The sequence below is a fragment of the Stegodyphus dumicola genome, chromosome 8 (genome assembly GCF_044657685.1).
Source record: "Stegodyphus dumicola isolate Sdum_Otavi_A_Nest chromosome 8, ASM4465768v1".
Lineage (NCBI taxonomy): Eukaryota > Metazoa > Arthropoda > Arachnida > Araneae > Eresidae > Stegodyphus > Stegodyphus dumicola.
In genome coordinates, this window is record NC_140775.1 from 96,387,753 (window position 1) to 96,399,999 (window position 12,247).

At 31.6% G+C, this 12,247-nt stretch overlaps 1 protein-coding gene across 2 annotated transcripts in view; it reads right to left on the reverse strand.

Moving 5' to 3' along the window:
- Positions 1-12,247, reverse strand: part of LOC118202453 (CD109 antigen-like) — a 148,951-nt gene that overhangs the window by 74,438 nt on the left and 62,266 nt on the right. For both annotated transcript variants that reach the window (XR_015042626.1, XM_085822147.1), the window contains exons 20-22: positions 7,275-7,388; positions 7,094-7,198; positions 6,826-6,954 (exon numbers count right to left, since the gene is read on the reverse strand). Coding sequence is in view for 1 of the 2 variants with exons in the window: in XM_085822147.1 (XP_085678273.1) it covers positions 6,826-6,954; positions 7,094-7,198; positions 7,275-7,388 (348 nt within the window). In the remaining variant the exon portion in view is untranslated. The remainder of the gene's footprint in view (positions 1-6,825; positions 6,955-7,093; positions 7,199-7,274; positions 7,389-12,247) is intronic.

A 12,247-nucleotide genomic window follows, 5' to 3' on the forward strand; every position in this document is an offset into this window, starting at 1 on the left:
TGTATTTAAAAAATATTTTAGGTGAAAATGTTCAACATTGTTTTTTTCAAATTATCATGTGATTTTCTTAAAAAATTTTACGACAGAGTTATATACTTTTAAATTATTAAAATGAAAGGCCTCTAGAAAATTTCAGCCACAACAGAACATTAAAATTTTAGTTCCAGAAACAACTTTTAATAATATTTTTTTGTTCAAGAAAATTTATTACAAACTCATTTTCATGATTAAAAAATTACACAGTATGTTTTTATATTTATAAAAATGGATCTATCAATAGCTACAATATACATGTAAAAACATTTCTCTCTTGTGATTTCAATTTATTTTTCATAAATTTGTACATTTGGTATAACTTTCCAAACATAAGATATTAAGGTATGACGTTTCTTCAGATGCCATTTCAAGGCTAGTTTACTTTAAAATAATAATAATAAACATATTATTAACATATTATATTTGCAATTTACAAATAATAAAATAATATTAATAAACATATTATATTTGCAATTTTTTTTTCAGAATATGTGCATATGATAATACATAAGCTAGTAAAAATGAGCAAATATTGAAAATAAGCATAGTACAATTGCTACAAGAATTTGTTATTTTTTCTTCCTGAAACCAATATATTCAATTTCATTCAAATTTTAAACTTTAATAATTAAAGTCTTCAGTCATGCTCCCCATTAACAAGAACATACGAGTAATCTCTGGTCACTATGCTTATCAGTGGAAGCAAATACTGTAATAAAAGAAGATTTTTACACGATAATAAATAAGAAAAAAAAGAGAAAAAATTCTGAAAGGATCTAAATTTTAATGTCGTACTGGAGGGTTTGTTAAGGTTTTTTATATTCTCACTGAGCATTGCACATTACCAATTTGCTCCTACTAACACACACTTTTTTAGGCCAAAAGGCGTTAGCCCAAGAAGGCTATTAATTTCGTTTTGCAATTTTGTGTTGAAAACTTTAAATGTCCACTTCTCTTTTCAGATTGTTGCCACCAAATATTATTGCCTAGTGTTATATTTAAAGAAATTAAATAATGAAGGATATGCATAAATATATGCATGTTTCTTGCATTGTGATAATACAACGATACCTAGAGACATCAAATTTTGAATAACGTAATTCCCCACCGAATATGGGCATCTGGAAACCCAAATTTGGAATTTGTTTTACTATCTATTTCATATTTTGCAAAGCATTTATAAATTTTTGATTAAGAAACTCAACGATTTCAAAGTGAAAAATAGCAACACTGTACGGGGGGGGGGAAATATATTTAGCATGCAAGATTGTGTATCGAACATATTAAAGATATGCATTTTTTAGAATATTTTGCAAAATTGCTGAATTGAACTTATTTAAGTGCAAAGAACATGATATTTAATAAATAAAGGTAACATACAAAACATTAAAAAGATGCCCCTTTTGGCATAATATAAAATATGAAAGCTTTCATATTTTTTCCCTTTTTAGCTTTATTATTAAGTATCACTTTCTTTGCACTTACACCACATAAAATTCAAGAGCAAAATCACAAAATATTTGAAAAGAACATTTCTTTAGAACTTTCAACAGAGTGTTAGGGAGTTACCATACTTTTTCTTTATAATCGCCATATTATTTCTTTGAAATCTAGTCAGTTGAGTGGCAAGCCTCCTAAAAGAATTGTCATAAAAAAGAAAAAAATATATATGTAAAGATTTTATTGAGCCAAGCTACTGTCGTTTCATAAAATATTTAATACTTATAATTGGATATCTCATTATTTAAATGTATTTTTTTTAAATCAATCAGATTAAAAAGTAGAGAAAATATTTTTAAGAAGTGCATCTATTGCTTTTCAATCATTTGGCTTGCTATTCAACAACAGAGAGATGAAATTTGAAAGTTAAATACCTTATGCTTTATTAAATGGAAACATGCTAGTGCATGGAGATAATAAGTATTCAATTTGAGGCGGCTGCAACAGATTGCTTTCAAAAAGGCATATTTGTGGATTTACATTTGAATATAAATATACTGTTGAATATTTATTGAATGGCAACAGTCTAATGTGTTGCACATCAAAATGTCTTTTCAAAGTTTTTCGAATTTTTTTCATACCTTGCTTTCAAATTGCTGAGATTGTTAAATAAAAATTAATTAAATTTGTACAAAATATGAAATAAATCAAAAACAAATTCAAAATTTGTACTTCAAGGTATTTAAAAGGTGCTAATGTTCGAGTGGAGTACTATGGGTATTAAAAATTCAGTGGCTCTAGATGATGTTGTTTCCCAATGCAAGGAACATACATACATAAATAAATAGAGATTCTTCATTATTTATTACTTTTTTATAACATTTGGATAACATTTGGTGGACATAATTTGAAATGTGATTTGAACAAAAGGTAATTTTCAAGTATAATAGCACCTCTGATGCTAAAAAAATAATAATAATGATTAGGGGATGATTTTTAGGCATGACATCTTCAAAAAAATGTGTTTTCATAGAGATAGTTTGAAGCATGTATGTCAGGGTATTAAGTAAAATAAATTACACACGGTATTGAATCGTTTTTGGCAGGTAGCCAGTTTTCCCTTTTCCTTGATTATTCAGCAATTTTCCCTTTTCCTTGATTATTCAGCAATTTTCCCCTTTTTTTCTCTAAAACGAACAGTTTTGTAATGCCTTAAATACCTCAGAAAAGAAACACAGATGCCTTCATTAAAAAAAAATGAAGGTATGGAATCATCCAGTGAAGATTTTTACCATGGCATTACAAATTTCAGGCCACAAGATGAACAAGCCTATATTTAAATCCTTCCTCAAGAAGTAAAGACAAAGAGGTCAGTGAGAGGATTGCAAGAAAATATTACATATAGTCAATTTACAGAAATATTTGAGAAAATAACAGGTGGTCAGCAAACATGCAGTGGAATCCATGGTAGATAAAATGAGTAACAAAAATATATTTTGTATGTATAAGGGTTTCCATTGTCTGATGAAAGGACGAAACACATGTTCTTAAGATATACAGTCAAAAGTCGTTAATCCGGACTCCTCGGGACTTCGGCGATTCCGGATTATCGATTTTTCCGGATTATAGATCATCAGTTTAAATCTGGTAAGATGGCATGCAGAAATTACAAAATTAAAAATATGAAACCGTAATTTATGAAATAAAGAACAATTATGATCTAAAGGGTATCAAAATTTACAAAAAGAAAAAGCTTAATATTTATTTGTTTACTTTATTAAACATTTCCTTCAATGTAAGTTGCTTCGTTTCATGTGATAATACTTTCTCTTTAATTCTATTAAACAGACATAATTTCTTGTTTAGTTACAAAGTTCCGCTGTTCCAGTCCTATAATTGCTGTGTTGAGAATACCGACTAATTTGTCAATCGAAATGTTTTCGTTTTCAATAACATCTGGGTCACTTTCTTCACTATCGGAAGCGAATTATAATGACGAGGAACTTGATTTAAATCATATCAAAGACGGAGTACATCGAAATGAAATACTACACTTAGTACGGAATTATAAACTAAATAAAATAAAAACATCTGCCCTGAAGATAAGGATAGTGCTGACAGATTAACTTCCAATCCGCCGCGTGAAACTGATAAACAGATTTCGGATTTCAAAACATACTTTCGCTTTGTAGATACAAATTACATATTATTAAATATATATCGAAAATTCTATTTGACATAATCTTTCTAATCTATCATAATCTAATAATGACGTTTCTGCCCTCCCTCTGCCGCAGAGCAGCGTGAAATTGATAAACAGATTTCGGATTTCAAACATACTTTCGCTTTGTAGTAAATATATATCGGAAATTCTATTTGACATAATCGAAAGTTCAAGCTTACTTTTATAAAATTGCTCTAACAGTCTGCAAAAAATAATAAGCCGGATCCAATTCGAAGATTAAGGAACAACGCAATCTGAAACATTAACTGAATTAGATAACTTTAGCTTAGAGTATAACTCCGTTACACATTAAACACGCATGCGCACAAACATATTCGCAGCCGTAAGGGTCTTACGCGCTCTCGTAAACGCCTGTGCGCATGCGTGAACGCGACGCATGCGCAGAAAGTTTGTAGCTTTGAGGTCCGGATTATAGATCATTCCGGATTACGGGTGTCCGAATTAACGACTTTTGACTGTACCAAACTAGTAATATGGATGTTTCTACAATAATGCAGTCATTCAATATTCTTCCAAGAAGTTGTGGCTATAAAGCATACAATACAAGAAAGGATTATGGTAAACAATCAGAAAGCTATATGCTTTTAGCTAGATCATATATCTCAAACTCAGCTACGTGGTATATATTGTACCTGTATTGCAATGGATTGGTGACGGCATGAGAAAAGCATATTGTATGAAATGATTTCATTGTAACCAAAAAGATTATTTTAAAGAATCCTAATCATAATGTTTCATGCTGAAAAGTTACTGGTCTCCACCTATCAGAATTTCTATTTTAACCAGGTGAGATACATGGATCAGATATACAGTTTCTTGTGAAAACCTTTGACAGAATCAAACACTAGTATGTATTAGATTCAATGGCAGTAGCAACCATACAGCACACCAAATAAATGCTCAATAAGATTTGGGAGTTCTTTAAAATGCATGGTACATTTACTTGCCTGATTTGATTAAGAGTTTTGAGGAAGGATGAGCTGGTGGCTTCCAGCTTTTACTGATCTATCGAGGGTATGCAGGACAGTACTGATAGATTTGCTGAAACTGAATTTAAATTAAATTGGAGGAACAATCTAGATGTGAAAGGCCTCTGCAACTTCAACTGAGCTTTCCATCATATTTTTACAAGATATACCCATTGATATGTTGAGCTGAATTTCTCCAAGTACAAGGATCTCCTGAACTCAAAGTGCTAAAAACTTACATTCTAAAACATGGAAATGTTGAGTTTTGCTTATTACAGCAAAATCTCTTGTAACTGGCACACAATAAGGAATCAATATCAAAATAACAGCACTTCTAAAAGGTCTAAATTCAAATCTAAATTTAGGCCTAAGAAATAATAAAAATATATGACGGGCTAACAATCTGAAGATTTAAATCTGAAAACATTTATGTTACCCAACAGACCAAGGAGGTATCTAAAACATAAAGATGAATTTCCATTGATGTATGAACACTGAAGGTATTGACCACGTTTTCTGAAACAATTCCCATTGAAGGATGCCATATTTACTTTGCCTCTTATTTGGAAAGATGTAAAGAAGATTACATGGTCTATGATCATATATATATAGAAGATGAATTGATTAACTCTTTGTTTTAAATCATATTTAGCAACTGTGACTGATACCTTGAATTTAGTTACAAGTTTGGAGAAAGAAAGTATTAGTGAAGAGGAGGTCCAGAACTGGGTGGATGTAGACAATTCTGTTTCTAACACACTCTTTCAAGGTAATGCTGAATAATCAAACTTCTAGGGAAAGGCAAAAGCTGATGTGAGGATAAAGATGAAGATGACAAACAGAGTAAGAAAGTTATGTCGAAGGAAGCTGAAGAAGAATTGCATATTTTCAAAAGATTTGCCGAGAGATGTCCATCTGCGTCAATACAGTAGGTGCCGCTTAATGTGAATACATTTATCCATGGCTATTTTGATAACATTAATAGAAAGATAGTGTTAAATGATGAGAAAAATTTACCTTCAGAATAGCAATGGGATTATACTAATTTAATAGAAATACAACCAGAAATATATAAATAGATACCTTCACAGCATTTTAACAAGGAAAGGTCTTTAAAGCAAAAATTCATTTATGAACTGTTTATAGCATTTCTGGAAACTATATGACATATGCTGAACCCCTAATCTTAATAATGAGAGGACATTCCTCGATGAAAGTAAACATGCCAATGCAAAATTAGCAGATAGGCAAAAAGTAACCTTAGTAGATATTTTCGTGGATTTTTTTTTTTTTTTTTTTTTTCTTTTTCTTTTTTCAAGGAGCAAGGGTGAAAAAATTCTGCAACTACCCTCCTGAAGAAGAAGTATCTGTATCGGTCCATCATCACATTTGCTTAATTTGAAATAGTTGATTATAATCGAAACCAGGCTGTTTAGTTACTTAATCTCTTACTTGGGGGCATTTGTCACTTGCCATTTTTAGAACTATCTTAAAAGCAGGCAGATATTCAAAGTTATGTGCTACCATATTAAGAAGTTTATGAATACAGTAATTTTGAAATTACAATAAATACAGAAACTTCAAAATCTTATTTGATTATGTTTTTTTGAAATTTACAATCATATGCTAGTGCTTTAATTTTAAATAATCTGTAAGAATTTTGCCATTTTTTAACATTATTATTTGACAGAACCAATGGAACTCCGTATACAGCAACTTTTACAAATGGTATCACAAAATAAGAACATACACATTCTAGAAATATATACTGAAGTATCTGGAAAAATCTCTCATCCAGAATTGGGAAGGTTCCATTGCTTGCGATTAGAAGAAATTTTATTGCATTACAGTTTCTTCAAACATAGTATGTGTAATATTTACTTCACTTATGTTATTTTTACAGCATAATCATTACTTGTTTAAGAATTAATCAAGATTATTATAACTGCTATAAGCTGAATAAAAATATTTAATCCTTTACATTTCCTTTTATTAAATCCTTTACATTCATTTTCAGAATCTCTTTCTCCCTTTTGCAACAATTATTCTGCTCTTAAAATCTTTTACCTAAGAATGATATATATTGCCTATCATTTCAGTTAAAAGAATACTTTTTGATGTATGAATTATACTGACCTGAACAAGAAGTGCTTTTGTTATGGAATCTACAGCTAATGATGATGATGCAGTTACCTTGATTTCTATATAACCAACTTTTTCTGGCACAATTAAAAAGGATACTGGAACACCATCAGATGCAGGAATCTGAAAACAAATATAACTTCTCATGGGATGGTCAGAGACATTAAAATGTAATACATAATCCATGTTTTATAAACTATAAAAAATTGTAAACAGTTTCTTCTATTATTTTTGCATCACAGCAAAAAACAAAATTACTTACTGTAACATATTTAGTTCGACGATCTTGTTGTGCAAAATTAATGTCATCTTTGCCAGCAACAATGAATTGAAATTCCCTTTTCCTATTTTCCATAGTTACTTCAGCCTATTGAAAGTCAAACTTCTAATCATAAATGTAAATTCTTAAACATAACAATGACAACCAACAATAATATTGTTACCTGTATTGCCTTATTATTGTAATTGAACACAACCACTTGTATAGCCAATTCTTCTCCTTTGAGAACTACATATGGCAAACTCATAGTGATAAAAAATGGCCTATAAACAGTAATCTAAAAGGGGAAAAACTGCATATATTAATGAAAAGTGAGAGTTCATCAAAACAATTAATGAAAATTATAAATAAAATATGAGGACAAATAACTTTTTGAAATAAATTTTGGTAGTTGTTCACTAGCTGGGTGCAAAATGTTTTTCATGATGCTTAGGAGCAAAAAAAGGTGATTAACAAACAAATATAACACCTTTGTTAATCTAGCAAAAAAACTAGGGTGCTGTATGTGCTCAACTGTTGATTTCTGATGCCATATATATGACTGGAAATGCTCAAATAACAGGCTTAACCACAATATGATTCTTATTCATTTCTACAACTATTCAGAGAGGTCAAATGAAAATCTTAAAAACATAATAAGCATTCAATTTCAACCGCCATTGTTCTGTAAGTTGGCAGGATAATTACCAGTGCTTTAAGGAACACCCAGCAGGATACAGCATACTGCAGACAAGCAAATCGTTGCCACAATACCAGTTTAAAATGACTGCCCTACAAGGGACATGCACCAGTGAAGAACAACATTCTATCAAGAGCATGAGATGAGCGAGTTTTTTGCCTCAAGTGAATGGCTAAAAAGGACACCAAATTAACAAACAAATTTTAGAAATACCTTTAAAAATAAATTACAACTATTAACTAACAATTCTAAAGGAATGTCTTAAGATAACAAATTTAATACAATATAATGTGGGTTATGTTTTGAGGCCTTGTGTGTGCCTTTTTCTTTATCAATTAATCAAGCCAAATAAAAAATTACATTAAGTTCTTATTATCACTTTATATATATTCAGATTTATATATGAATGTTAAGGCAGAAATGATCTGGCAACCACGATGAGAGAAAACAACAACGTGAACAGCTAGCTGCCATTTTGGATTGATTGTGTGCTGGGAGGTGCACATATGTGGATGGCAAGAGTGTCCATCCAAAGAGAAGTAAAATAAAAGAAAGCTACAGTCCATTAATTCAGTGTTTGTATTTCATGAATACTTTTATTCTCGAATAAAAGTATTCATGAAATTCGAATATATGTAGTCCGTGCAAACCGGTAGGAAGATTAGTGCCTGTGGATATAAAGTGCTGGTTAAAAAAGCTTAAAGGTGAAGTGTTAAATTGATAAAAAAAGTGTGATATGTTACTTCGCATTCGACAAGATAATTAAAAACTAGCGTGTGACTTAGAAATTTTGGTTTCATTTGGATTACCTCAAACGGAGGTAAGTGAATTTGCTCATATATGTTCGGTATTATTAATTAATGTTAATTATGGAAGCATTTTTAATTAAGAAAAGAATTTTAAAGCCGAATATAACGAAAGCAACTTCAGATTTCGAAAAATATACTTGTGATGAATTTCAGTTACAACTTTTTGAAAATAAATGTGCAAAATTTAATAATGAGTGTTCAGAGATTTTTGATAAATTATTTGATGTAGTTGATGAAAAAGAGTTTGACAAATATGTAACTGAACAGCAAACTTTTCATGAGAGCATTGATACATTGTGGGTTAAGGTTAAACGGCAAATGTCAAAATTTAGTGCTAAAGATGCAAGTAACGTAAAGATTGAAAATACCAGTGCACAAGGTATGAAATGACCTAAATTAAACTTGCCATCTTTTAGTGGAAATATTCAAGATTGGTTAAGCTCTCGGGATCTTTTCATTTCAAGCATTCATAATAATAATGTATTAATGGATTCCCAAAAGCTCTCGTATTTGAAGTTATCGCTTCATGGCGAAGCATCTAGAATTATTCAATCAGTCACAATTTGTGACAGTAACTATAAAATTGCTTGAGATTTTTTTAGATTAAAATTGCTTGGGATAAATGTAATTCTTCCTTGAAAATGACTGTAAGTGAACGTCTTGAATTTGTTTAGAAACATAAATTATGTTTTAGTTGCTTGGCTTTTAATCAGACTTATTCTGCAAAGAACTGTGGTTCAGAATTCAGCTGTTCAAAATGCATGAAAAAACATCATAGTTTAATGCATTTTCCCAATCAAGACATTTCACAATCACCTGCTACCATAGCGAGTTGAATGGGGCGGGAGGAAGCACCCGCTAATAATTCTGACCTCCTTTTAGACCTCCTCAACTCGAAGCTAAACGCTGACACCAGATGTTTTGAAATGTTATCCAATTGCAATCAAATAAAAATTCGGAATTTATTGGTTCGTCTGTAACTGCTTCACAAGTGATTTCAAAGAAGGTATTACTATCTACTGCTGTTATTTATGTTAAAGATTCTTGCAAGAATTTTATTGCTTGTCGAGCTTTACTTGACTGCGGAAGTCAGTGTTCATGTTTTACTTATGATTTCGCTAATAGGCTTGGAATAAAAGGGAATAAAATTAACATATCTATTTCATGTTTAAATGGAATGGCTCTATCGGTACAATCAGAGCTTACTGCTGTGATATCAAACAAGCGTGATTACCACAGAGCTCTTGAAGTCTTTGTTGTATTTAAAATTAATGATTTAGTACCAGTGAATTATTTTAATTTTTCATAGCTTCCGCAAAAGATCAAACTAGCAGATCCTCATTTTAACAAATCCCAGAAAATAGATGCCTTGTTAGGTGCAGAATGCTTTTGTGAAATATTGAAGGCTGATCAAATTCATTCATGAAATTCTAATTTAATTCTTCAAAATTCCGTATTTGGATACATTGCTACCAGTGTAAATGTTGGTTCAAATTCAGGCAATACGATTCAGTGCGAATTTATGAAAGTCGAAGTTTAAATTCACTAATCAAGTCCTTTTGAGAAATTGAGGCTGTTACAGAATCTCTTAAAATAAAAAATAAAGAAGAAGTAGAATGTGAGGAGCATTTTGTGAAAACCCATCTGAGGGATATCGAGGGTAGATATGTAGTGACTCTACCATTAAGGCAAGATGTTCATTTGGGTGATTCTTTGCAACTGGCCAGCTAATGGTTAAATAATTTGTGGAAGAGACTAGACAAAACCCCTGACATGTCTAGGATATATTGTGAGTTCATGAGTGAATATGAAGCGTTAGGGCATATGCAAAAAATGCAGAGTGTGTCGGAAACTCCTAAATACATAATGCCTCATCATGGTGTTTATAAGGCAGAGAGCAGTATAACTAAGTTACGAGTAGTATTCGATGCATCGGCTCCTTCCTCGTCTGCTTTTTCATTAAACGATTGTTTGATGAATGAAGGTGTAGTTCAAGATGACCTGTTTTCTATCTTGCTACGATTTAGAAAACACAAGGTGGCTTTCACTGCTGATATATTTAAAATGTATTGGCAGATTCATATAGATCCTGAGCAACGCAAACTTCAATGCATCCTTTGGAAAAACACGTTGAATGATGCATCTAAACTTTATCAATTACTTATGGTAACATATGGAACAAAATCAGCACCTTTTTTAGCAACAAGAGTGTTGAAACAGTTAGCCATAGATGAAAAGGATAAGTATCCATTGGCTTCTAAAACAACACTCAATGATTTTTATGTTGATGAAATTTGGTCTGGTGCAGAAGATGTCACCTCTGCTGTAGAATTGCAGCGGCAGTTAATAGCCATGCTACAATCTGCGAAAATGGAATTGCACAAGTGGTGCTCAAACGAAAAGATTCTTTTAGAATAATTTCCATTCGAAAAACAAGAGTATCATTTTTGTTTCGTCAAAAATCTGTAAAAAACGCAGGGGTTTGACAGATATTGCTAAACTGTTTGATCCTTTACGTTTCCTAGGGCCTGTAATCATGCATTCTAAGATATTCCTGCAAAGGCTGTGGCTTTTACATCTAGAGTGGGATGATCCACTTCCTTTCAAAGAGCGACAAGAATAGGACATTTCAAAAGGCCCTACCAGAGTTGAGACAAATTACCAGATGTTTACGTCCCTCATTACACTCTAATAGAATCAATTAAAAAAAATTGAGCTCTACTGTTTTGCTAATGCTTTAAAGTTTGGATATGGTGTAGTAATTTACTTGCATTGTGTCTCTGAAACTGGCGAAGTTAAAGTGACTTTACTTTGCAGCAAATATTGAGTATCACCTAAATATAGAGTATCACCTATCAAAGTAATAATCATTCCTCGTCTGGAGTTGTGTGCAGCAGAGCTCCTTTCCAAACTTGTGTGTAAGGTAATAACATCTTTGAGTTTATATTTTGACAAAGTTATTCTGTACACAGATTCAACAATTGTGTTAGCCTGGACTGCTACATCTCCTCATCTTCTAAAAGTGTTTAAGTCAAACAGAGTAGCTCGTATCCAAGAGCTAACTAAGGATTTCTGCTGGCAACATATCAGAACCGCAGACAATCCTGCTGACCTAATTTCTCGTGGTCTGAGCCCGGAAATTATTGCTTACAACTCTTTGTGGTTTCAAGGACCAAATTTTCTGCATCAACGGGTCATTAATTATAATAGTGTTAAAATCAACTTTGAAAATTCAAATGAGAACTATGTGTGCGAACTGAAACTTATTTCTAATGTAAATTTGATACAGTCAAAAGTCTTTAATCTGGACGTCCATAATCCGGAATGATCTATAATCCGGACCTCAAAGCTACAAACTTTCTGCGCATGCGCATAATACGTTTACGCATGCACGTTTAATGTATAACGGATGGTATAAGCTAAGCTAAAATTATCTAATTATCTATTTCAGTTAATGTTGCAGATTGCATTGTTCCTTACTCTTCGAATTGGATCTGGCTTATTATTTTTTGCAGATTGTTAGAGCAATTTTATAAAAGTAAGCTTGAACTTTCGATTATGTCAAAAAGAATTTCCGATTCTGGAGCTGCCAAAGAATCTACAAAGTGAAAGCATGTTTCGATGTACATCAAACAAGAAGTGAAATTG